The sequence below is a fragment of the Cicer arietinum genome, chromosome 4 (genome assembly GCF_000331145.2).
Source record: "Cicer arietinum cultivar CDC Frontier isolate Library 1 chromosome 4, Cicar.CDCFrontier_v2.0, whole genome shotgun sequence".
NCBI classification, from domain to species: domain Eukaryota; kingdom Viridiplantae; phylum Streptophyta; class Magnoliopsida; order Fabales; family Fabaceae; genus Cicer; species Cicer arietinum.
In genome coordinates this window covers 60,905,942-60,932,912 of record NC_021163.2, presented here as the reverse complement: position 1 = coordinate 60,932,912, position 26,971 = coordinate 60,905,942, and the positions used below count along the sequence as shown (strand labels likewise).

At 29.9% G+C, this 26,971-nt stretch overlaps 2 protein-coding genes across 3 annotated transcripts; one reads left to right on the top strand and one right to left on the bottom strand.

Annotated features, from left to right (window-relative positions):
- Positions 1 to 159: 159 nt before the first annotated feature.
- On the bottom strand, positions 160 to 5,843 carry LOC101513166 (ubiquitin carboxyl-terminal hydrolase 18-like). The gene is made up of 11 exons (XM_004498769.4): positions 5,380 to 5,843; positions 4,888 to 5,092; positions 4,257 to 4,345; positions 4,070 to 4,155; positions 3,824 to 3,986; positions 3,570 to 3,693; positions 2,823 to 2,980; positions 2,555 to 2,639; positions 2,057 to 2,269; positions 1,886 to 1,947; positions 160 to 1,162 (listed from the first exon to the last, which is right to left on the bottom strand). The coding sequence occupies exons 1-11, from the start codon at positions 5,643 to 5,645 to the stop codon at positions 424 to 426; spliced, it is 2,190 nt and encodes a 729-aa protein (XP_004498826.1). The 5' UTR covers positions 5,646 to 5,843; the 3' UTR covers positions 160 to 423.
- A 13,216-nt stretch (positions 5,844 to 19,059) lies between these two features.
- On the top strand, positions 19,060 to 25,915 carry LOC101512841 (histidine kinase 5). 2 transcript variants are annotated; one of them, XM_073367039.1, is made up of 13 exons: positions 19,060 to 19,095; positions 19,759 to 20,605; positions 20,855 to 20,911; positions 20,993 to 21,220; positions 21,567 to 21,660; positions 21,768 to 21,974; positions 22,248 to 22,378; positions 22,476 to 22,525; positions 22,855 to 23,228; positions 23,347 to 23,450; positions 24,146 to 24,976; positions 25,108 to 25,272; positions 25,579 to 25,915. In XM_073367039.1, exons 2-13 carry the CDS (start codon positions 19,874 to 19,876, stop codon positions 25,699 to 25,701), a joined length of 3,096 nt encoding a protein of 1,031 aa, XP_073223140.1. In that variant the 5' UTR covers positions 19,060 to 19,095; positions 19,759 to 19,873; the 3' UTR covers positions 25,702 to 25,915. The 2 variants fall into 2 exon arrangements, with proteins under 2 accessions (XP_073223140.1, XP_004498825.1); XM_004498768.4 differs by lacking the exon at positions 19,060 to 19,095 and adding an exon at positions 19,236 to 19,530.
- Positions 25,916 to 26,971: the final 1,056 nt, after the last annotated feature.

Genomic DNA, 26,971 nt, shown 5'->3' with positions numbered 1-26,971 from the left:
CTTTTATACTATGTATATACGTTGTCCAAGTTTTGCAGTTGCATACTGCTCTTCGAATTATGAACCTGTGCATGAATTTGCACAGTGACGAGTGCTAGGCCAAACTATTTGGTACCGAAAAGAAAATTTCTTATTAACAAAACTAGATTAGGAAGGCGATAGTAAAACCGGCAGTGTATGCAGCAAATTAAAAAATTATTGTTTTTCTTTATGTACAGAATGAAAGGAAATAAGGACAAAGAAATTATGCTCTACCAGTATAATTAATTAAATTAGATGATCCATCTAGAAAAGTTAAAATAATATCCAAGGCTCCCACAAATAAAGAAACCCCAGAAAAAAAATTTCCCAACTCACCACCACTTTTCGATGATGGGATATAAATGATATGAAGAAATTAAATATTTTTAAAAATAACTAGCCCTACATTATTAACTTATCAGCTGATATTTCCACTTTCTTAATTCCATTTCCTCTGTCCCTTTCTGTGGGAAATGAAGCAACACCAGAAAATAGAGTACCAGCATCTTCATGTGGAATAGCAGATTTGTTTGCACTAACATATCCATTGCCATAATACGCATCGTCTTTAGCTGTTTGTAACTTGCATTTAACCGCATCTATATGTTCTGAATCTTCCTCCACATTTCGATAATCCACTGAAACAGAAGAATGCTTATCCAAAAAAGAAAAGTCATTTGGTAAACCTAGAGAAGGACCAGATACAGCCACACTAGTATCATCTTCATCTTGAGTGAAGCCTGAAGTCTCTTCTATAGATCTTCCCATATCTTCATCCCTAGAATCTTCAACAGCATGAGAAATGGGCAAATAAGATGATTCAACAGCACTACAAGAAATATCATTAGCAATATCAGTTGACTCAACATCAATCATGTCTGTGTCCTCGGATTGCTCTCTTTTAGCTTCCTCTGAGTTCAATCCAATGGAAGACTCGGACTCATAGCCGGAAGAAACCTTCAGTTCTGGACTAATATCAGATGGTGAAACCTCACAACCTTTACTGCGAGTCAAAGCCTTCATATTTGAGAGGCATTCAGCTTGTTCAGTTGGGCCAGGTTCCACTTCCACTGTTCGTTCTTCTACTATCCCTGAAGATTCAGTAGTTTGAATTTGAAGGCTTGATGGTCGGGCAATACACCTGTCCAAAATCAAAACAAACATTACTTGTCACCTTACTCAGTAATTGGCACAAATTACTGTTAAAACAATTACATGCATGTGCATCTGCCCAAACTTCAATTATTAGAGCCATTATTTTATCCAACATCGGATACTGCTAAGTCAGTTTCAAATAACCAGAGGTCTCAATAGGTGGAAACCAACTTCTAAGTTCCAAGATTTTTTAGATCTCACCAAGAGATCAGGGCAAATGCAGTACATATTGGAATCCAAAACTAAACACCCAAGCTAAGAAAACCAATAACTTTTTGACAGAGTACAATGTAAAGAGTGAAAAGAAAACAAGATAAGAACATAATCTTTGACTAGACCATGTTTAACAGAACCAGCTGTTTGAGCTTTGGCTCAAAATAATTAAATAACTAAAATTAGTCTTTTGATTTGGAGAAAAGGGTTATTATTTCCTTCATACAATATCCATGCCCAAGATCAATATAATGTTAAGCATAAAGAACAAACCTAAACAATCAAATGAAAGTTATAATTCAATTTAAATTGATCCTCAACAGATATTCATTATATGAAAATTCAAATTTCACTCAACCAGAGATAAGATTAGCCCAAGTTCAAAGGAAAAAAAATCATTCAGACGCCAGATAGTGAAAGACATAAAGTAATATGGAATAATTTATCAGAGAGAGAAAGAGAGCAATAGCCTCTACAACAAATGCCAGAAGGATACCTTCTATACAACAGCATGTATGCTCCCTGAGAAAGTACCTCCTCCAATTCCACACTCGCAACCTTAGAAGTGTAATGCAACACAAATGAGGATACTGAAAGTTCAAGCTAAAGAGTATCCAGCGACCAAAAAGAAAAATACTCAAAGTTTCATTGGGAGATAGAAATCTACCTTCGAGTCATCAATCCTATACCAGTTTCCCTGGAAATCCTTGATGTAGCAGATGTAATGACCAAAATATGAAGCATTTAGCATATCAATATGGACTACAACAGCATATAACTTATAGATGTCAGATCCATCTCCAGCTTTACTCATGTAGGGGCTAAGATTTAAAGTTTCAGGGAAGGCAACTCTCTTGTTAAGTTTTCCAAACTTCCCACTCTGCATATACACAACACCCGAAAAAACACATGAGAAAATTTGACAAAGAACAGTTCATGTAAGATTTTAAGTTTCAAGTTTTTATGTATTAGAAGGAAAAAAATTAACATGCAATTAAACAGTATATCATTATAATCATGCTGAATTAGTATATGTACAATTCATATCGCATGAAGCACAAAGGGGAGAGTACTAGAAATGATGCAACTGAAATCTAAAATTAAAACAACCTATAGCATCTGACAACAACTTAGCCAGATAGTCTATATATCAAACTACTCAGACCTGAAATCTTTTCAAGGCAATTGTAAGAATATTTGGAGCACATTTCACAGTAAGACGTTTCCATGCCTTTACATAGTCCTGACACCTGTCAAGAAGCAGCAAAATACATCATCAAAAACAAATGTTTGATCATCGACAAAAAAATAAATTCCCCCACTGAAAGTTCCAAACAAAAATAGTTATTATCATAAGATAAAATCCTCATGATGTCCTCTACATTAATAAAAAGACCAGTTATTGTGTAACTAAATAGGACAGGCAACCTTACCCCTCACATTTATACATATTTTCCCCATCAAGCCACTCTTTGACAGTAAACTGATCTAGACATTCCTCCAACGAGGCAGCATCTCCATGAATTTCAACTGTCAAGTCCATCATACTTTCATATTGATTTGAAGTCTTATCACATTTTGTGCAAATAACCTATTTAGTTTCACAAAAACAAAAATTAGAAGATCAAGACAGATGCAAAAGGTGGAAATTGATAATTAGACTAAAAAAAACTCTAAAATTAAAATTTTGTAAGCAAAAGACTAGTATCCATGATGAAATTATAGCTAAGAATGCTCATTAAGGAAAATCACATGATAGCTTCAAATTTTTCCGAGACTAAAAGCAGAATATCATTCTCTTTCAGTCACGGTGTAGTTTAATCTGGTCATCATTACAAGCAAAACTGAGTACTTCATAATCCTTCATAAAATATGCCATAAAACACAATCCCAACTAAACTCAAAAAGGTTTCTTCCATTAAATAGATACATTATATAAGTCTCCAAAGTCCAACCTTAAATGGAATTCAACATCATTATCAAGTCTTAGCAATTGGGCTACAGTAACTTCTTAAGTTCAACGTATGAAGGAAAGAAAGACAAAGCCAATTTCCTTTGATAACCCCATGAGAACATAATCTTTAATCTGCCTCAATATTTTACTATAGATGTAATGTAATAACAGCAAATCATACATTCCAGCAACAAAGTGTATATTTCAGTCAGATTAGATGTCTAACCTCGGATTGAAGACGACCACCAAAAATGTGTTGGATAATGGTTGTCTCCTGAAGATTAGGAGGGACAACTTTTTCTCCACCAAATTCATCAAGGCAAACAGATTGCATAGTATCAATTGAAAACCTAAAAATTTGGAAAAAAACAAAACTTTTACATCTTCCAAAACTAAATATGGAATAGGCATCCTTTCAAGACAGTCAATGTACAATTCACTACAAAAAATGAAACGATAATATTGCAAAAAAAAACAAACCTCATGAACTCGTGAGCATCCTCCTGTCTTCCATAACCTAGAGTACCACCGATATTAGGCAAACGAGAGAGAATATTCATAGGAGAAAACGCCTGTGAACTTAGCCTTGTTTTATCAACATGATTTTCAAACTCACATAGAAAGCACCAATCATTACAAGTGCCTGAAAAACCACCAACAACAAACATAAGCACAAGGAATAGTTAACATCCAGCAAGAAGAGAAAACTTAAAATTGTGACATTACATTCTTTCCGGTGGCCCTTCTCCAACAAGTAGGCAACAAGTGGCCTTGTGAATGAGAGACACTGAAGAACCACATTTGCAAAGCAACTACAAAGAAAATAAAAGTAAATATTTCCATGTATCCTCATATCACAATTGATAATGATAGCATAGGACAAAGCCAAAGATCAGTTGTGAGAAGGGCAAACCTATTTCCACAATTCAAGAGTCCACAAGGAGGAAATCCTGGCTTGTCCCAGTTAAATAGTTTAACAAACTCATCATAAGGAAAAAGAACCTGAAAAGGACAAAATGCATAATTTTGGTGTACAAGATTTAACGCTGTAAACAAAATATAAACAAAGTGACTGAGGCAAGGAGCCAGAAGACGTCAGAACCTTCTGCTGGTAAAGGAGCTGCCCCTTTGGGGAAGGGCATGCCTCTGATGCCTAGGGAGCACCTTGTTGGTTCAAGGGAGGCATGCCTTTCGTGTTTTATCAACAACAAAAAGATAATCTCCTAAAGCTCAGTCATCTAACTTGCTAATCATGATGCTAAAGGTAGGCTGACGATATTTTTAGTCTTCAGGCTGCTTAGTGGCCAGTAATTAAGATTTTTACGAATTGAAACCCATACATAATAAGTTCACTCTTACTATCTTTGGTACTAACTACATAATACAGAAAGGTGTACTATTCTTCAATTAAGTGTGTGCCTTTTGGCATCTATCCTCAAGACATTAAAACCTCCTAACACCTCAGCCATGCCCTTCACCTTCGACAATACGTAATAATCAAAACATATTAAAAATTTGTAAAAACAGTGATAAAAGAAAATTACATCTTTAAGCGGCTTGATTGGCCTGGAAGTACCACAACTAGGTACCAATGCAATCGAATTCGAGCTTTTACCCCCAGCAGAAGAAGCCTTAAACCCACGATTAGTAGCTCCGTTTTGAGCCGAGTTTAAACCACTGACAGTACTATAATTTTTGCATTTCGCCTTATGCCCAGAATTCCAATGCGTCTCTTGACATGCCGTTGAGCTGGAAAATCAACACAACACACACAGCCAAACTAAATTCAGCTCTTTTTTTCTTTCTATTTTTCAATTCAAAAATAATAATAAAATAAAAAACAAATACAATCCTCATTACAAATTTAAAATTCCTAATCGTAACAATCACTTAACCGAAAAATAAGCAAATCAATAATAATCATCATATTCACAATCATAATCATACTCATACTCATACTCATAATCACAATCACAATCACAATCACAATCACAATCACAATCGTAATCATAATAATGATGAATTAAGAAGGGTACCAGTATCGAACAGCTTTACACCGGGAACACTTTTTGGTAGCGTGGGAAGCGCAGACGGCGCAGACAGGGTCGTCGACGTTAAGAACGCCGGGCATTGATGCAGAGGTAGGAGGAGGATGATCCCCTTCGAAATTGGCGTCGACTTCGAAGTATCTAGAAGCGGTGTTTTTCACCAAAGTATGTAATCCAATAGCAATAAATAGAACGGAGAATATCAATTGAAGGAACCAATTCAGATCCCACGAAACAGCGCCGATACCAAGCATCTACGTTATGTGCCTTTGATTCTAGGGTTTTTCATTGATCGCATTATCCTCTAATTAGGGTTTTCTTTTCCCCAATCTCAATCACAATCATCACTCTTTCTTCTTCTCTTACTTTCTATTCTTCTTCTGTTCTATAAATCAGGAACAGAGACTTCCTGTTTTATATAATCATAATATTAATTTCTATATGTATCTTATTTTGTGATTTTTTTTTTTATAAAGTATTTTATGATCTTTATATATGTTAAGTGTAGGAGTTTTTACTAAAGTGTAAGAATCATCCATATATCATATAAAAATCTAGAATATCTAAAAAGCACGAGAATAGGTTTTTAGTTGAAAGATTTATTTTCTTTATTGACAAAATATTTTTTATTTTATTCTACTGAAAATTTCATTTTTTATTACTAGGATTTTAATTTTTTTTTGTAAAGACAAGTATATTTTAAAGAAAAATAAAATCTTAGAAATAAGTATAACTTATTAGCCTATAATAAATTTATAAAGATTTTAAAATTAATTTTAATGAACGATTTCTTTTAATTAATATCATTGCACTTGTTAATAATTATACCAGATATTTAAAGTTTTAAATGATATGATCATAAGTTCATAAGTGAAGGGTGTCATACAACTTTAAAACATAAATAAATATTATATTGTTGGTTATGAATATATTAAATTAAATTTACTTTTATATCTAAATACTTGTTTGTCTTTAATTTCTTTGTGTACTTTAAACCTTTACAAAACTATAGATACCATATCATTGGTAAATATTTAAAATTTAAGTTAAAGATTAATAGATTGAATTTGATTTTAAGGAATAAAACTTTTTTGTTCTTCTTAGTTTATATATTATTCGATTGATTTGATTTAAGATTTGAATGTGATTAAAATTAAATGTAATAGTCTTTCGATCTTAATTTTTTCTTTTAAGGTAAGTGTAAATAAATTTTAAAATATTTAATAATTTTTTTTTACCAAAAAGTAGTAAATATAATAGCGCATTTGCATCTAACTCCACAAATAGTAACATAAAAGTATATTTAATGTGGAAATTTAATGCATTTTTCGAGTGTGAATGGCTCTTATGTCTCTTTGTTTGATTCAAAATTATGTGTATTGATCATTATGTCTATTTGTTTGATTCAAAATTATGATAGCTCATCCCACCCTCCATAATTCTCGGTGTTGGTATTAAAAAATAAGATGAATGAGTTTATGGAATGTTTCAATTCAATATTATTTTTTAGATTTAAATATATTTTTTATTTTTGTAAATATAAGTTTTTTTTATTTTGGTCTTTGTAAATATAAATTTTTTTTATTTTGGTCCTCGTAATTTTTTATTTATTTACATTCCTGTAATATTAAAAAATATTATTTTTGATATTTAACGTTAAGTGGACGTTACAAAAACGTTAATTGACAAAGAGAAACAATTTTTTATTCTTGTAAATATAACAGTTTTCAGTTTTAATCCTTGAAGAAAAAAAAAATGAATTTCATCCATGCAATATTCAAAAAAAATATTTTTTGTTCTTAATGTCCCTAATGAAATGCAATAATTTGTATAGTTATTTTTATAAGATACTTTCAAAAATTTATAGTTAATTATTTTTTCTGTTAATTTATCTTTATAATTTTAACTAAAACATCTTTTTACGCTTTAGATTTTGTTCATTATAACTTAAAATATATATTAGGTAATAGATTTATTTTAATCATTATTTTATATTAATATAATTGTAGTTAATATTATATTAATTTTATTTATATGTTTATTGTTGTATATCTATTTTTTTTTTATTAACTATATTGTTAAAGTTACTAGCATTAATATATATATATATATATATGTTAAATATGTTTCAAAATAACAATATTATTAGATTGAATACCATATTTCGAGTTAAAATCTTGAACATCGATGTTGTTTGCAAATATTTTTACTATTTAATGTATAAATAAATAAATAATTGTGATTTTTTTGAAACATAAAATGAAAATTAATTTAATAATAATAAATAAATAAAATAGAAGATTAATAAATTTTAAATTATTGAAGTGAAAATATTTTAAACATTACTTGGCATAAGTTTATTATTAATATTTATGGATTTCTACCTACAAACTAACCACGAAGATAAATAAAATAAAATAAAAACTTTAGCAAACACTTTGAACTAACATTTCCGCAACAAATTATTAAATAACTATACAGATTAAGGTAACTAAAAATAATTAACTATAAATTTTTTAAAGTATCTTATAAAAATAACTATACAAATTATTGCATTTCATTTAAGGATAAAAAATAAATTTTTTAAATATTGCAGAGATGAAATTCAAAAAATATTTTTCAGGGACTAAAACTGAAAACTACTATATTTACGGGGATCAAAAACTGTTTCTCTTTGTCAACGTTTTTGTAACGTCCACTTAACGTTAATGACAAAAAATAATTTTTTTTGATATTACAGGAATGTAAACAAAAAAAATTTACGAGGACCAAAATCAGAAAACGTAATATTTACAAAAACAAAAAACATATTTAAATCTATTTTTTATACATATTAAGTAAATATTGAAATGGATAACAACCACACAAAAAATATTTCTTCTCCCACTTGAAAATACCATTTCAGATTTATAAAATATACCTCCCGGATTAGTCAATCTCAATAAAATTTAAAGATTTTTCAAAAGATTTGGAGGTGAAAAAATAAAATTTTCTAAAATTTTGATCTCCTCCATAATAGAAAGTCATGCGACCACATCTTCCTTTTCCACCTCTCTCAAAACAAAGAGATCAGCTCGAACCCGACCTATCCCCATTCTCGTTCCTTTTTCACCCTCCTCATCTGATCACTCACCAGAAGCAGTTCTTGAACCTGCTCAAGAACGTTCTTCACCTCTTCAAGAACGTTGTCCACCTAAAAACCCGAATCCCTCAACCTTTCTCCCTACTCCATCCACCATTTCTTCAACTGACTTCATCTCCTTCTCTCACCTTATTCGCTCCCCACTTCAGAATTTTGGGACTTTTCTAACTGCTCAAAACACGAGCACTATGTCACCACTCTTTATTTCCCCACAAAAAACCAGCTCCTCTGTTTTTTGCATGAGTCAGTTTTTTAACTTCCCAGAACATGTTGCCCCATCTACACATCTGTCTACCCCACCAACGTCTCTACCATCCATGCCCACATCAGTTGACACTCTTCCATCTATTTTTGTGTCTCCCAATACGGTTGTGGCCACTACAACTCAGCCAACAACTCATCTTCACACTACTCCTCGCCAGTCTGAACCTTCCAATTCAGATATCATGGCTGCACTGCATGTCATTATGGTTAGACAGCTTCAACAAGATCAGGAAATCACTCTGCTGAGAACTTGGCTCACAGAGCAACTTGCTCCCAAGCTGGGAGTTCCACCTCCTCCACCTCATCCGGTTCCTCCTCCTCCTCAAGTTCCTCCACCAGGAAAATCCTCCTCTTCAGAAGGATCTTCTCCCTCCTTAGCTTCTTAGTTGCTTTTCTGTTACCTTTTTGAATGACAAAGGGGGAGAATTAAGTTAGCTTTTAATTTGTATTAAAAAGACTAAGTATGTAATTCAGCTCATAGTTATGTTATTTTGTTCTCAATCAAATGAAAAATCAGTTTATTACATATAGTGTTTTAAATTCTGTCAATTTAAAAACTGCATAAATTGAGGGGGAACTTTTAAGCTCTTTAAATACTTGATATTAGAATCAGAATTAAAATCTAAATTAATATATTTGTCATCATCAAAAAGGGGGAGAGTGTTGAGACAAACTCCATATGTAAAGTTTTGAGGAAAATAAACAAATGTTAATTAAGAAAGTTAATTATGATTCTAAAATGATATGTTAATTTAACTTGTGCTTTTGAGTGAATTTATTTAAGAACAGAATTAAGCAAAGCAGAAAAGACAGCAATAAGAGCATTCTGCATAAAAACAAAGAATGATCTCCAGTTTCAAGAATGTTCATCACAGCATATTGACCAATCATTCTCCACCTCTTTGACAAAGATTTTGTCTCAAAATTTCATTCAAATAGAATCAGTACATGGCAATGAACAAGTAGGATTCATCCCAGATCAAAAAGGCTATCTGATCACTAAAATAAAAGGACTCAAAAAACAGTCAAAAATCGGAACAATTTGTAACTCTAAAATCAAACTATCAAGAAAGTTTGATCAACCTTGATATATGATAAGACATTACAAAGGACATCCATAATGATCAAAACAGGAACTCCAGATTGATCATCAAAACTCCAGAAAGATCAAATTGACAGATCTATATTGATAATCAATATCCGTTTTCTGCATAACTCCAGCAACAACATTTTCTCTCCTGCAATGACTTATAATTCTTCTTCAAACTCAATGGGCTACATTCAAGACTCAAGATCGAAAATGTACCATCCAAGATCAAGGAAGAAACTTCAAAGGCTTTTTAACTAGAAGACAAAACTGATTTAAAGCTTTAACAGAAAAGTCAAAAAGCAGTTTTTAAATCAATGGCTGGATTATTTTTATTCTGAAATATTGGTTTCAGTCGAAAATACAGAGCACTACCAACAACTCTATTTGACCCTCATTAAATGCTTCTAAATCCTATAAATAGAAGGCCAATATCCAGGAGCAAGGCAAAAAGTTCAAGTGCTGCAAAATCAAAAACATCAATCACATACATACTTGAAATTCTCAAAATTCCCAAAGAAGAAACAATTCTAAAAATCTCATATCAGATTGCTCGATCATTACTGGTTTCTTTGTAAAGAATCAAATCTCAAACAAGAGTTGAGATACCTTAGATTCTGTCAAAATCAATCTTATTGTAAAAACTCAAACTATAAGAGTTTATTTATAGTTTGTTTAGATTGCATTGAATCCTATCAAAGTTAGATAGGTGTTGTTGTTGCTTTCTGAGTGGAAAGTAATAGAAATTAAAACAGATCAAGATTGATCTATACTAGGTGCTGTAAAATCAAGAAGGTTCCTTGTTTTAAACACTTAGTGGAAAAATCTCACAGTGTGAGGACTAGACGTAACCCAAGTTGGGTGAACCGGGATATTTCTTTGTGTGGTATTCCCTATCCTATCTCTTTATTTGTTAAACTTAATTGATTAACTAAGATAAAACACAAACTGAGTTTCTGTTTTAAACTAATCAAGGAACGTTCTCTGTTTTATAATAAAATCAAGAACGTTCTCTGTGTCTCTGTTTTACTAACCAAGATCAATCTTGAGTTATTTTCTTAAGTTTTTAATAGGAATTTTTAAAAGGTACATTTACAATTCAAACCCCCTTCCTTGTAAATCGACATTGTTACTTCAGAGAACAATAAGTAGACACTTACCTCTACAAGTGAAAGGGGCCAATTTGAGGTTCACAAACACAAGTCATCAGTTGGAGCCAACATAAAATTATGTACTTGCACTTGTCAATTGTGGTAGTTAACAAGCATGCTTTATGAACATTCCATTGCAACTCTAACATATTTAAATGACAGGCATGAGAATCGTGTGCATAAGTGGCTGACAATGGATGCATTGAATGCTACTTATGAGCACTACATTCAGCCTGTCAATAACTGATAATATTGGGTTATCATTGACCACCCAGAACCAGACCCACCAAAGATAAAATGGTCGATTAGGAGACCAAAGAAGTGTAGGAGGAAAGACTATGTATCAGAAGATATGTATGTCAATCAACAACACAAAATTAATTAAAGGTACAAAGTACGGATAAACTAGACATTATGAAAAGATCCGCAAAGGACCTGTCAAACCGAGATTTGCCAAGACGAATATAGTCAAGAAAACAACTAATCATGAAATCAAGATATCTTCGTCTACATATATCTATCATTTCAACTATCAAATATGATTCACATGCATTTTTGTTTTTGGTGCTTCTTTGGATATTTTGTTTTGGTATATAGATATTTGGTTTTGGTACATGTTGGTACCTTCTTTTATATCTTATGATTTTGATCATTTTGGATATAGTTGTGGTTTAATTTGACTATTGTTGGCGTTGTTTTTTAAATTATATTATGATTTAGTGAATTTTTTATTGTACAAATTAAATTGTTCATTTTATTATTGTCAAAAACTTAATTGTCTATTTTTAATTATTGTTAAGGACTTAATTGTTTTTTTTATAGAGATTACATGTGAGATAATTAAGTTAATGAGTCATCAATAAGTAAAAAAAATCCAATTTTCTGACTATGATTTTCATAAGGATTAATTTAGTCCGGTTTAATTTTTTTAAGGACTAAAAAAACACTTTTATTTTTCTCAATGATTAGATTAAATATCTTAAAATTTCTCAAGGATCAAAATAGTTAAATAGACCTTTACTCTAAAAGAAAGAATGTGGAGATATATTTATCATGGACCTTTAGTCTATTAAGGGAGATATTGGGCTTTCTGGCCCGATTTATTTGTAAGGAAAGGTACCTCTAAATAAAGAATAAAAAGGCTTTGACCAAAAAAGAAAGAATAATGCAATTTTAATGGAATCCCCACCAAGGCAGCATTATTTGGGTCATAATAAATAAACAAAACACATTAATTTGTTTCTATTTTAGTTTTTAGTCAAAGTTTCCACTACTACTATTATTTTAAGATTCACAAACTATAAAATTAGGGACTATTAAGTGGATCCAATTTGTTTTCTGCTCTAAATAAGTAGAACCAGCATGTGGGAAGGAACCTTTGTGTCTCACTAAAGTAATCCACATAGGTTCAAGTTCAACTGAACCATCCTTAATTAACTGTATTTAAATATAAGTGCAAACTCCTCTTTTGTTTGCTTAACATACATCCAATTTTATTATTTGCAATGTTTCATTTTTTTTTATGAATGCAATGTTTCGTATAAGGATGAGTGAGAGACTATATATTATGAGGAAAGGCACGCATTGTGCTCCATTAATTTAAGAATAATGATGAGTGAGTTATATTATATAATATGTATTTGTTCTGCCCCCTTCTTTAGCAAAATAATCTTCCTTGCTGTTTCCTTCTTATGATTAATTTGTGAATTAAATTAAAGGACGTGTCTATCTTTGTGTGTATGATTCTAGCACAAAAATCAAGACATGCAAGAATATGCAGAACTCTTTGATTTGGTTTTCAGATTACACACATTGTAAGAGGCTCAAACAGAAATTTAAAGTCTTGAAAATGTTTTTTATTTTTAAAAAAGTTTGTATTAAATTTACTTGCTAATTATGAGATAGTAGATTCTCTTGAAGTAAACGATTATCGATATTTTTAAAAATAATAAAAATGTTAATCTTTTTTCAATTTTCAAAAAATATATTTTCATTAAACAAATATCATCTTCTTTTTATAATAATTGTTAACTTTTATTAAAATAAAATGAATAGAATAAAAAACATAAAATATTTTCAAAAAAACAATTGGAGTTTAAGCTTTCACTTTGACAAATTGAAATTAGAAGGCTCAACCAATGGAATTGCAAATAAACACCTAAGCTTCGGATCAAACTATTTTTCTCTCATAAAATAATTGCAATAAAGATATTAAATTAAATTAAGTAATTAAACTCAAATGATTAATAAATTTTAATTAAAAATAAATTATTTAAGATAATCTGATATTAAATTTTAACTGAAATAATTTTTCATCAAAATTTATTTTCTCCTCACTCTAATTATGATATACTAGGGCTTGATTCCTTGAACCAAGAGAGTAGAAAAAATATTAAATTGAATTTAATTATAATGATGCACATATGGTTTATGTTGATATGCGGACTCTATTGTACCCTGCCTTTATTGGAGAGTAGGAATTAAAAATATCTAACTGAAAATTACTTTTTCTTTCTTTCTTCACATCACTATCATCATCCACTATATTGTTTTCTCTTATTTAATAGTTGGACTTTTTTAAAATTTATTGAAATTTTAACGACGATGAATGATATTTTTTATATTAATTTATTTAAAGTTTAAGATTGAAATAATAAATTCGACAAAATCAAATAAATAAATAAAACAATAAATATATTTTTTAAATTTTAATTTAGCAAATTGATTATATTAAAATTATCATTTTATACGTAAAAATAAATAACAATTATAAACTTATATTTAAAAAAAAAACAATAAATTATCGTTAATTGAAATTTGAGTAATTTTTAAACATGGTCCCGGTAGACCGCCAAAACTTATAATTTGCCTAAAATACAAGCTTCTTCCTGGGAAACTAACGTGGATTTGCATGATCTCAATTATAAATGTATATAACACTAAACCATATGTTTAGTCTAGAAACCAAGTAAAAGGGACTGCATCACGTCAACCAAAAAAATAAGGTATTCCGCTTATTAAGGATGTTTTGTCCAAAGCAATCTTTTTTGCTCTTAACAAAATTTTAATCCAAAAAATTACAATTTGTTGAAAAATAATAGGCAAAGTGGTTAGCCAACCAAATAATATATACATTAAACTCTTTTACTTTTACGTGTATTTTATTTTAAAGTAGTACAACAAATTCATAAGATAAATAATGAGTTATATCATTTCAAAAAATGTTAGTAAAGGTATAGGGTGTTGGATGAAATATTAAGAGATTAAGAAATAAAAGAATCCTTTAACCATTTTTTACTTTTATTTTTATTTTTTATTATTAAAGTTTTTTGTGTATAAATACATGTATTTTAAAAATTGTGACATTTATTTTATATAATTGAACTTTTATATATCTAAAACATTAGCAATTGAGCTTTCTATTTCTTTTGAGAAATAGAAAAACTCATACTCTTTTAATTTTTTGAAATGTTTTTTTATTTTTAAAAATTTGTATTAATTTTATTGGCTAAATTACATTCGTGGTCCCTTAACTTAATTTCAAGTAACGTTTTAGTCCTTTATTTTTTTTTTCCGACTTAGTCCTTTATTTTAATTTTAAATGACAACTTGATATTTTATGTTTTAAAATTTCAACAACGTTATCCTTTTTTAAACAAAAATTCAAAAAAAAATTCAATCAAAACTCATAAAATTAATTATATTCTTCAATATAATACAAATTTCATCAAATCCGTAAACGCAAATCTTCAAATAAACTCATATTTTCCTACTTTATTTGATATTATTAGGAATAAATGACTAAATCGAAAAGAAAAAAAAGATAAGGGACTAAAACGTTACCTGAAATTAAGTTAAGGAACCACAAATATAATTTAGCCTAATTTTATTTATTAAAGTATAACTGTTGTTTATATTTTTTTAAATAATAAAAATATCAAAATTTAAAATTATTATTAATTTCAAAAATATGAATTAATTAACTAACATTTTATTTTCTTCGATCAATATTAATTTATTTTAAAAGATTACTCATCAAAAATAAAAAATAAACACATATTATACTAATAAATGCACAACTATTACAACAAAAACCATTATCCAACAACATACGTCATCATCCAACAACATTAATAAGTGATCAAACATTATAAAAAATTGGTAGGTAAATTAAGGCGATTTGTTATTTTTTTATTTGAGCACTAAAGCGAGTTCATTATTATTATTTTCTTTTTGAAGCAACGAATTAATATTTTTCAACGAATTCATAATCTTTATTCTTTAGGCTTTCCGATTATTAAGGACTAGCTACCCTTTATGACATGTGTACTAAAGATATAAAAGCAACATATATTCAATTCAATAAATTATTCTTTTAAAAGTTAATAATTTGAAATGTTATAGTTAGATCTTCTGCTCACATTTAATATAAATTTATACATTAGAAATTCATCAAATGATAAGTTATACTTAAATTTTATTCTAAATTTTCAATGCGGTGGATATATAGTTCTCTTATGTGCTTCTTCTATTCCAAATTCAGTTATGTATAAAAGAAGTTCATTTTGAAATTTGTTCCTTTTAAAGAACACAATTGAACTTTTTATTGTAGGTTAATCATTCTTTTCTCTGTATCTTCTAATTTATAATATTTCAATAAAAGAGAATAGTACATGCAAAAACATTCTAATATTAAAATAAATTTGAGACGGATGTTGAATTTTTGGTATATTTGATTAAGTGAATATAGCCTAGAAGTTTTCCCCTTATTTGTAATAGTTATTAGATCTCTTAAAAATCTTTATTAACATTTGTATCTTTAGTTTAAATTTGACATAAACTTTTATATATAATAATGTAAGTTTTATTCTCTTTTCTTCTAATTCTTTTATTCAAATATATTCAAAAAGACTAAAATTTGATTTTGTCAAAAAATGTTTCAAAACTTTTAAAAAAATTTCTTTCACTTCACCAACATCCACCTTTAATGATGTAATTATTTTGCAAATCTAAACGTTACCGGTATCACAAATTTTTTTAGCCCTTCACTTTTTCTTCATTAATTAGAGGGGATGTTTAATGTGTCATTTTTTTATTTAAAATCTTTTTCAAATATTTTTAAAGACCAAACATACTCGTTATCAACAAATATCATCAAATATTTTTTTTTTAAATTACTAAATGTGATTAAAGATCGTAAATTTTGTATTATTTTTAACTATTAATCATATGTAGATGAAATTAATATAACTGTTATGATTAATGTTTTTGTTTGATTAATTATGATTGAATTTGAAAATATTTATGTGTATCATTAATGTATTTTTAACTTTATTAATTATCAAATTTAATATCAAAATATGAATGAAGAATATTTCAATCCATGATTAATTTTATTGTATTGTTCTTATTTTCAGTAAAAAAAAATATTACACAACTTAATATTTTTTTCTATTTTCTCACGATATAATTTTCATATGAAAATAATTTGAATGTTTTTGTTTAATATTATCATAATATGACGGCATTCTATTTTCCTTTTCGAAAGAAAAAAGGGTTCGCAACTTGGCTTGTGGATATTAATCATTCTATCCAGAAGGGATGATCGAATGTTAACTGGCATTTCAATTTTAATATTCAAAGATGAAAGAAGAAAAAGAAGAGCACATAACTATATAAACCATACATTATTAATGTCATATATATAATTGCCCAAAAAAAAGTAATGCCAAATGTCACAAAAGTCAGCGTGCCACGTGGCAGTTGGTAAATTGATGTGGTTGTACGAATGCTACAGAGTGTCACATGGAAATTGCTAATTTGACAGAGTTCAATAAGCAGACACAACAGAGCAGAATATGGCTTAGTTGTTCATAAGCATAAACAAATGCAAAAATATGCATTAGTGCTTTTTATAACCTAGACAAATTTATAACACACCCATGTCTCCCCAACTATTTATTCAGGATGTTTTCGGAATCTCTAACTAATTTACTCTTTTTATTTTTTTATTTAATTTACAGAAAACTAATTTAAACACATTAAAATATTATAATGATGTTTTTATGAACCAAATGTTTCATTGTATGAACCAAGTGTGTTTGGTCTACATAAACTATAAAGTCAAACTACTTCAAAAATATTAAATTTAATCATTAACTAAAATATTTAATTATTAGTTAAATTTTTTAAATTTTTATAATCAAATTTTAAATTATTGATGCACGATCATTTTCTTTAAAATAAGTATTTTTTAGAGACTAACTTCAACTTTAGCATGTAGTTACATTGTAATTTGTAAATTATACTAAATCCAAGCACACATTATATCAATGACAAAAGATTAGTGTTAACTACTCTATATTAAAATTAGAGTTTGAGTACTATGCTATATGCAGCTGTACATTATTCAATCAAATATATCAAAGGTATACATGAGTCAAATTTAATTTGTTTAAATTGGATGAAGAATTCATAACTTTTATATCAAATTTAGACCACCCAACTTGGCAATGAACAAATTGGATGAGTGATCAAGTCAAAATACTTATAAGTAATTTTTAAAATTTCAAAACTCATAAACGTGCAAAACTTTTTTTATAGTATCCATCAATAGTCATTAAACTCAAAAATAGAACATAAAGTAATGACTTGAAACATGGTTAAAGGTAAGAGCTAATTTCTGGTGCCGGGTTGTCTAAAAATAAATAAATTATGGTGATAGGGGTTGACAACATATGCTACATTATTTATACATTTAACTTACAAAAACCGCTTATAAACGAACACGTGTGCAAAATGACACATTCAGATGGTAAAATATCATAAGTTCATAACAAATGCTAACATGTACTGTTTATAAAATAGATATTAAAAAATTGATAGTATACATTGTTCTAGAAATTGTACATTCAAATTCATAAAAATTTAAATAATATTTATTAAAAAACTATTATATTTTTGCATTTTTTAACGTGTGTTCATATAACACATGTTAACCGTACCTATTAGATAAACTTAACATGTTTTGATTTTAGAAAAAGAAAAAATGTATAATCTCAATTAATTAATATTATTTTATTATAAAATCATAACTATCATAATAAAATAAGATTAACCGTACCTGTATATCATTGTTAATTTTATTTGTTATTTAAATTTAAATTAATAAAAGTTAATGAGAGATAAGCACATTGAGTTTAATGAGATAGTAAGAATCTGTTGAACCGCCACAAATAGATGCATTGCATTAGCATCAGAAAGTAAAATAGTAAAATAAAGAGTAATGAGAGATCTATCATGTGAGGGTGTTTCAAGTTGTTAAACCCACGACACTTTCATGGCGCGTCATCCCACGCGTCGCGCCACCATGACACTACACATGTCACATTGGAAATGGCGGGGAACATATAGTTTCCTTTCGATTTAAATAACTCCAACCCCCATAAAAACAATTCTATCTTATGTCCCCCATATTTTCATCATTGCTTTAATCACTTAAATGTTTTCTTTCATATTTCATCCATCATTTCTCATTCAACCCATTATAATAGATTCAAATCATTATGAAATATCATTACATGATTGTACATTAAATTTGGATTTCTTTATTTAGAAATGTTGGGTGAATTTTCAGATGTAAACGGAGCTATATATGTTATATTTAAAATAACGTATAAAAAAACTTATCTTACAACAAAGATAATGTTAAAGAAAGTGGTACAGGCTACATTACAAGACATTATAAAACACATAATTATTTGACTTAATTAATAAGATATTGAATACTTTATTAAGTGTTTTATTGTAATTTTTTTAATATTATTTTTCAATTAATATATATTAATTTAATGTATTTTAATTACTTCATTAATTATTATTAATAAAAATATTTTAAAAAATAAAACTTATTTTATTATGAAAATGAATACAATTAATAGTTATTTTAAAAGATGTGCACAACAAGAACAATACTCAGTATAACTACATGGTTGTTAATACTATAATTTTGGCTTGATGAGATTTCTGGAGGTTGTAAGAAAACTCTGAACAGTGTGAAGGTGATTTGTTGCCTCATAATATGACACATGAAAGATAACTAGAATAAGAAAATAAAATAAAAATTTATCTAAGTAACCTATTTGACCTCTTATAATGCACATGGTTGCTTGGGTTTCTCTTGTATTAAATTTTGTGTTTTTTTTATAAAGTTTTTTCCTTTACATCACAACAAGTTTACAATCATAAGCTGTCCTTTTTTTCTCTCTCTCTCTACTTTCTCTCTCCTCTTTAGTTCTTGTTTTTGTTTCAGTTGAATGCTTTTGACTCCAAAGTTGAAGAGATTCCTCAGATCTACAAGGAAAAAACTTTTGTACATTGTCAACATCAACAACTATTCATCTTTCTATGTCTTTTTTGTGTCACTTGTTTTAATTCTGTTAATTATTAAAGGTTGAGGCTTTTCAACAATTCATTCTCATCATTTACAATTACATGTAAGATTGATTTTCTTTTAATGTATTCCATGTGTTTGATTAAATACCAATGATGCTCAATTTCAATTCTTGTGTATTTTTTTTTTCTTTTCCTTTTTATGTTTTTGAATGTTTAATATTTTTGTTCTTGTTTAGCATGATTGAATTTGATTTCATTTTTTGTTAATCATATAACCAACCACCTTTGAAATTGTTAAAATGTGTATTAAATTTTGTGTTTTTTTCTAGGTGATTTTGGACTAAAAATTCTCGAGATGCAAAAGTGCTCTGGAATTGAATTGAAGTTGAGATCAAAAGTGATATGTTGAAAAAGGAAATTTTGATGTAATATATATTAGTTTCAATGGTTTGTGAAATGGAAAGTGATTGTATTGAAGACATGATGGACATTGAAATCTTATCTTCAATGTGGCCAGATGATGTTGGAACTGATGTTGGAAAACAATTCAACATAGAAAAACCAGGAAGGGATCAAGATATGTTAAAAGAAGTAACAATCTTAGAAGAACCAACTATAGCTGATTTTCAAAGACTAATGGAGCTTACGAATTATACTGATAAAGGGTCGTCTCAGTTAGCCTATTTAATGAAACATTGGGAGTATAAGCAGGCGAACGCTGTTCGCCTGCTTAGAGAAGAACTTGACAACCTTAGCAAACAAAGGAAGGAAGTCGAGCTAAGAAAATTGGAGATACTTAAAGACAGTAATCGATTCGAGGAAGAAAGTTACGGGGGAGACAAACGACCAGTTTCAATATTAGACGATGTTTATTATACATGGCAAGATCTACCTGTTGCGATAAGGAAAAGCGACATTGTTGTTCAAAGCAAGAGGATTGAGATTGAGGCTGAGTATGATACTGTTATTTATTGGAAACAGCAGGCAGTTGATTTGGAAAGACGGTTGGAGGCGAGTATACGGAGAGAGCAGACATTAATGGAGAAATTGCAAGAAAGTATTGAGACTATTGAAAGACAGTCTTCACCTGTTGAAGAACTTTCACAGATTCTTAAGAGAGCAGATAATTTCTTACATTTCATACTTCAAAATGCACCTGTTGTAATTGGCCATCAGGTATATTACAGTGAGTATTGAGTTTATTTTTCTTCTGTATCTTAAATCACTTATATAAAAAAAAATCTTAGTATATGGCATTAAAATTTGATTATTGGATTTTTTCCACTAGTCCAAGTTCTAAATTACTTGCCATATGTGCAATAGTTACATTATTTATACTCACATTTTGAATGTTGAATTTTTGTTTGTCATTGTAATGAATCTTTCAATCTGCAAAGTGCTGACTCTCATAATAATCTGTTGCAGGACAAAGAGTTGCGGTATCGATTTATCTATAATCATTTTCCAAGTTTACAAGAGGAGGTAATGATTGTTGTTGAAGCTTTTGTTGCAAGGTTATGTGATTGAGTTGCATTGTTATTTTACTTGCCTTGTGTTTTCCAGGACATCATAGGAAAAACCGATGTCGAAATTTTCACAGGATCAGGTGTTAAGGAATCTCAAGATTTCAAGAGAGAAGTGATGGAGAAAGGATTGCCTGCAAAAAAGGAAATAACTTTTGAGACAGAATTGTTTGGATCAAAGACATTTTTGATATATGTAGAACCTGTGTTTAGTAAGGCAGGAGAAACAATTGGAGTAAACTATATGGGAATGGAAATAACCGATCAGGTAATTGTTTATTTTGGTTTTTGAAGGTACTTAGGCATTGTCGGGATAAACAACTTAATCACGCACTTATAGCATAAGTGTTTATGTATGAGCAATTTCTATAACAAACGATAAAATGAAGTCAATCTGTATTCATACAAGATATAACTTGTTTTTATAAGTTATCCCGGAGAGCTTATAGAAATAAGCTGAAAACTACTTATGCATCTTTCATAAGCTGTTTGCATAGTCTCTTTAAAAAAGTTTCACAAGTGCTTATACCAATAGATAAGATTATATAAGTCAATTGGAACATTGCAGTGTTGTTCTTGTGAAGAAAATATTTATAATATAGAGAAAACTGCAGGTGAGAAAAAGAGAAAAAATGGCAAAGCTAAGGGAAGAAATTGCAGTTCAGAAAGCCAAGGAAACAGAACTTAATAAAACGATTCACATTACAGGTTTAATTTCACTCAAGCCAAATCTTGATTTATGAATTTCATTATTACACACTTTAATTTGCTTGGATATCAAGAAACTTAATTATTCTTCATGTCCCTTGTAATAGAGGAGACTATGAGAGCAAAACAAATGCTGGCAACAATGTCTCATGAGATAAGATCTCCACTTTCTGGTGTTGTTAGCATGGCTGAAATTCTTACTACAACAAAACTTGATAAGGAACAAAGACAGCTCTTGGATGTCATGATATCTTCAGGAGATTTGGTTCTTCAACTTATAAACGACATACTTGATCTTTCCAAGGTTGAATCAGGTTAGAAATCAATCCAATCAATCTCGTTTACCATTGCTAGTTATCAGTTACTCCCTCTTTCTCATTATAAGTGTCATTTTAGGTCATAAACACTTTTTAAGAAAATGATTTGTTATGTTGATTTCTAGAGTAAAATATGTATAGAAGACTAAATTAATACTCATGTTAATTAGAGTGATTGAAAATAGTAGTAATGGAATACTTAGATGTGTTAATCAGAGAATGATTTGTTTCCTTAAGTTGTGACAAGATGAACTATAAAATTCTATGTAGGAGCTATGAAATTGGAAGCTACCAAATTCCGGCCAAGAGAGGTAGTAAGGCATGTACTCCAGACAGCTGCAGCATCATTGCAGAAGATGTTAACCTTGGAAGGAAATGTAGCAGATGATATACCTATTGAGGTGTGTAACACTGAGATTTGCCATTGTTGTTGTGCCTAAATGCTGGACTACTTCATATATCTTGTGTTATTGAATTAATTAACTGATAAAACTGCAGGTCACTGGAGATGTTTTAAGGATTCGACAGATACTCACAAATTTAATCAGGTACTATGATAGTATGTTTTTATGTGATTGGTAATCTAGCTCAATATAAAGCACCCTTTACTTCATGTGCTTACTGCTTAGTTAATGACTAGGACCACCAAGCTAGGGAGAAATAGGAGTAACAACATACTAATGACCTGGACTAATAAGAGACTTTACACCGCATCTCTTATATATCCTTAATTTTGTCAACTTCTAACCAATGCGGGACTAACTACTCACACTTGAATTCCAACAACAATGATATTGCATTTCTCCTTCTTTATTTTTATTTGTGCTTCCTTCCCGCCCACTAAATATTGTATTTCTGATTATATGTTATTTTGCAGCAATGCTGTCAAGTTTACACATCAAGGCAAAGTTGGTATAAACCTTTATGTTGTTCCAGAGCCACAATTTGCCAAAGAAGAAGAATGCCACCAAAAGGTGACAGAAGACCAGTCAACTATTTCAGCAAATGGATTGAAGGAGGAGAAACATATATCATCACCAAGAAGTAGATGTGATCAAAATCTTATTGATGACAAGAAACAACACGATGACCATCCAATCCAAAATCATGCACTTAGCAATGAATGTAGATCTTCATTTAACAGTGAATGCTCGATGAATGATGATGATGTTACTGATGAACAAACTCATTCAACTGAAACAACAGTGTGGATACGTTGTGATGTATATGACACAGGAATTGGCATACCAGGTATTTGTTCCTTCCTTTTGTATTAGAATTGATTATATTTTGTATTCATGTAGTTAAGTTTTTATTTTTGTTATGAGATGTACCTAATTATTTTCCTTCATGTTATAATGTGACACAGAAAAGGCTATACCTACTTTATTTAGAAGGTACATGCAAGTCAGTGCAGATCATGCTAGAAAATATGGAGGCACAGGCCTAGGACTAGCAATATGTAAACAACTGGTAAACTCTTAAACCAACGCATTTATATTTGACAAATTATAATTTTCATCTTAATCTTTATTTTCCTTATTAGTTAGGGGGTGATAATAGGTTAGACTAGACTTTGTAAGGCCTATATCTAACCTACTTAAAAAATTTAGGTCTGAGTCTTGTCATAGACTTATTTTTTAAGACTTGACATAGCCTCTTTAAAGGCTTGATGAAGCTTGAAAGCTTATTTAAAAACATATGTCATCTTAAGGCTTAAACACCCCAATAGGTCAACTACTAAATAGGCCAAATCCTATAAAGGCCTAAGCACAACAGCAAAAAGCACTTGAACTAGTAGGTTTAATAGACTTTTTTGTAAACCTAAGTCTGATCTATTAAGTAAATAGTCTTTATAAAATGCCCGAGCTAGCTTTTTACTAAACAGACCAGGCTCAATCTTAACCAGGTCAGGCCTACGTAGGCTCTTGTCAGGTGATCTAACCTATTCTCTTCTCTATTAGTTATAAAAGTGTCATTTTATTTTGTTTCATGTTTTCATACAATAAAATATATAACATGTTTCATACTTGGTGTTTCTTCATAGAACATTGTATACGTAGCACTGTCATTTCTTAGTAGAGCAGACTAACATTAACATGATTATGTTTCTGTGGCTAATTATATTATATTACTCCTTGTCAATGATTTCCTTGGACTTGAAACAGGTTGAGTTAATGGGAGGTCGTCTAACAGTGACTAGCAAAGAAAATTGTGGTTCTACCTTCACATTCATACTACCATACAAAGTTTCAACAGCTTGTGATAATTCAGATGACCCAGATGAGCTTTCATATGTTAATGATAATGAAGACGACACAACTGAGGGATTCTTCCAATTCCAACCGCGAACATTAGGCTCTCTTTTCACTTCTAATGGATCCACTAGGCCACAAAATATATTACCTGGCTACCGAATCGCACACAAGTTCAATGGCTTTCCAGACAATCCTTACTCAAACCTCTCAAGTAACATCATTTCAAATGGGACAAATTCCCTTGAGGATGCATCTTCAGTTATTGTCGATGCTTTGGATATGCCTGAATCAACAAGTTCCTCAAGTTGCAGCCCAGAAACAAAGCATGAAAGTTTAGTTAATGGAAACAAAGAGAACCGTGATTTTAAGGCACATGCTATGTTGCAAAATTGTAGTGCAAATGGAAACTCTAGTCAATATAAGGAGGAAAGTAGAGAAATGAATTTAGCAAGAACTTCAAGCGAGCCGCAGCAAACATGTCAGGGTCAAGGGAAGGAAGAAAGTACTTCACAATGTGTTATTAGCAGTAGTTGCAGTACTAGTAGTACTATCACATCATCATCATCAGAAGTAACCGAATCCACATTAAAGCCGAATATTCTTCTTGTTGAAGATAACAAGATTAATATCATGGTGACAAAGTCAATGATGAAGCAGCTAGGATATAGCATGGATGTGGTGAATAACGGAGTTGAAGCCATACGTGCGGTTCAAAACCATTCTTATGACATTATTTTGATGGTATTTTCTTGAATCTTGAAGTGTGTCTTGTTGAATTCTTGGAATGTTTCATTATTTGCACCAAGTTGTATCCTTCACTTTGTTCCTAAAATCCACACACTAAGGAATTTTTTGGTACTTGAACTTTACAGGATGTTTTCATGCCAGTTATGAATGGTCTTCAAACAACAAAACTGATTAGGTGTTATGAGGAAACAGGCAGTTGGGATGCTGCAAAAGAAGCTGGAATTGAACAAAGTTTATTGGCTTCGGACGAATGTTCTATACCACCTAAAAAGCGGATCCACATTGTCGCGGTGAGCAATTGATATTGTTGTCCTTGTCTTTGTGACTTTAACTACATCTAACTTAGAAAACTATAATAAGAATGTGTTCTCTCATATTCAAATTTATTTATAAAATAAGAGAATCCAATTTATAAGTTTAAATATGTTTTTAGTCTCTGCAAATAGATTAGTTTTTTGCTTTTAGTCCTTGTAAAACTTTGTTTTTTGTTTTTAGTCCTTACAAATTAATCATTTTTTGTTTTTGGTCCTTGTCATTTTATTTTAGTTCCGGGATATGTATATTACCATTTCTTATTATATCTCATATCGATGCAGATGACAGCAAACACAATGTCAGAGAGTGCTGAAGAATGTTTTGCCAATGGTATGGACTCATTTGTGTCAAAACCTGTGAGTTTCCAAAAATTGAGAGACTGTGTTGAACAATACCTAAAGTAATAATACACTTGTAATTTCTTCTTGTGTATAAGAATAAGAATTTAGGAAAGTTTTGTAATGAAGAGAGTCTGCATAGTAGTTATTAAGTTAGGAGCTTAGGACATGTTGGAGCATTAATGTACATGTATTTCCTTATATGTATTCTGAGTTTCTTAGATTTGTCTTTTTCATTTTCATTTTTTTCCATATTGATTAATCTACCCTAGGTAAGTTGAAAATGCACAAGTAACAAAATACTATCTCAAGTACTATGAAAAGAGTATGTGATAATAATTAGCTACATTTTCTCTAAAAGAGTGTCTTGAACAGTATCTAAGGTGATAATAATCCATGTAAATTTTACTTACTTGTGTATAAAGGAATAAGAGCCTAGGAAAGTTTTGCAAAGAATATGCATCATGTTCTTATCTTCATCATCAGTGTCATTGTATAGATCTAAAATTATTCTTTTTAACTCCAAAATTTTCTAAGTAAGGGAGTGCTGCAAAAATAGCTATTAGCTAGTATAGGACTAATTGGAGTGTGAATGTAGAGGTACAGAAACACTTTCCTAATAGGTTACGAATTGGAAGCTTTGGACATTGGCATTACAAAGGAACTTCACAAAAGACAATCATTCAAGAGAAAAGGTAATCTCTTTCAAAATTGATGGTAGTGTTTTTCTTCTAGTGCAATATTATGTCTAGTGTTAGAACAACAACCCCAGTTCAAAACAAAAAAATAGATACAAATTTCTTAAATAATTTTTTAACTCCATAAAATATAATGTTTTGCAATCAAGTCTTTCATTTTGATTATTATTTTTTTGAACAATTCATCATTTTGATTTAAACTTGTTGGAGAAGGAATCAAATATTTGACAGAAGAAATCTCACCCCATCACAGCTTCTTCTACATGCTTATGAAAATTTCAATCTTTTCAGCTACTCCGAGTACGCCGAGTCGCAGATACCTTTGCCATACTCATTCGCCACACTCTTTGCGAGCACTTGGAACAATATATTATCAATATTGCAAATTGGTTATCTCATTCTCATTTAATTGATAATTTTTATACAACTAATAATAGAGATAACAGAAATCCAACAACTAACATAATTAACTAATCAACAAATAGCTATATCAGTTAGACTTATTATCTTTATGGCATATATTGTAATCATGCCAATCTTGGATAGTAAAGAGTGAAAAGTGATAGGATGCAGAGGCTTTGTGTGTATTAGCAGAAGGGATTGGTAGAAGATGAACGGCACCACTTAGAACTTTGTTG

What these genes read in the sequence shown, in the direction of transcription:
- LOC101513166 (XM_004498769.4), bottom strand. Translation starts at nt 5,645, where the DNA reads ATGCTTGGTATCGGCGCTGTTTCGTGGGATCTGAATTGGTTCCTTCAA. An exon ending in TGTAAAGCTGTTCGATACTG is followed by an intron (nt 5,093 to 5,379) that starts GTACCCTTCTTA and finishes TTGATTTTCCAG; the next exon opens with CTCAACGGCATGTCAAGAGA. An exon ending in GATGCTCACGAGTTCATGAG is followed by an intron (nt 3,694 to 3,823) that starts GTTTGTTTTTTT and finishes CCAAATTTTTAG; the next exon opens with GTTTTCAATTGATACTATGC.
- LOC101512841 (XM_073367039.1), top strand. Translation starts at nt 19,874, where the DNA reads ATGGTTTGTGAAATGGAAAGTGATTGTATTGAAGACATGATGGACATT. An exon ending in TCTTTCCAAGGTTGAATCAG is followed by an intron (nt 21,975 to 22,247) that starts GTTAGAAATCAA and finishes AATTCTATGTAG; the next exon opens with GAGCTATGAAATTGGAAGCT. An exon ending in ATACTCACAAATTTAATCAG is followed by an intron (nt 22,526 to 22,854) that starts GTACTATGATAG and finishes GTTATTTTGCAG; the next exon opens with CAATGCTGTCAAGTTTACAC.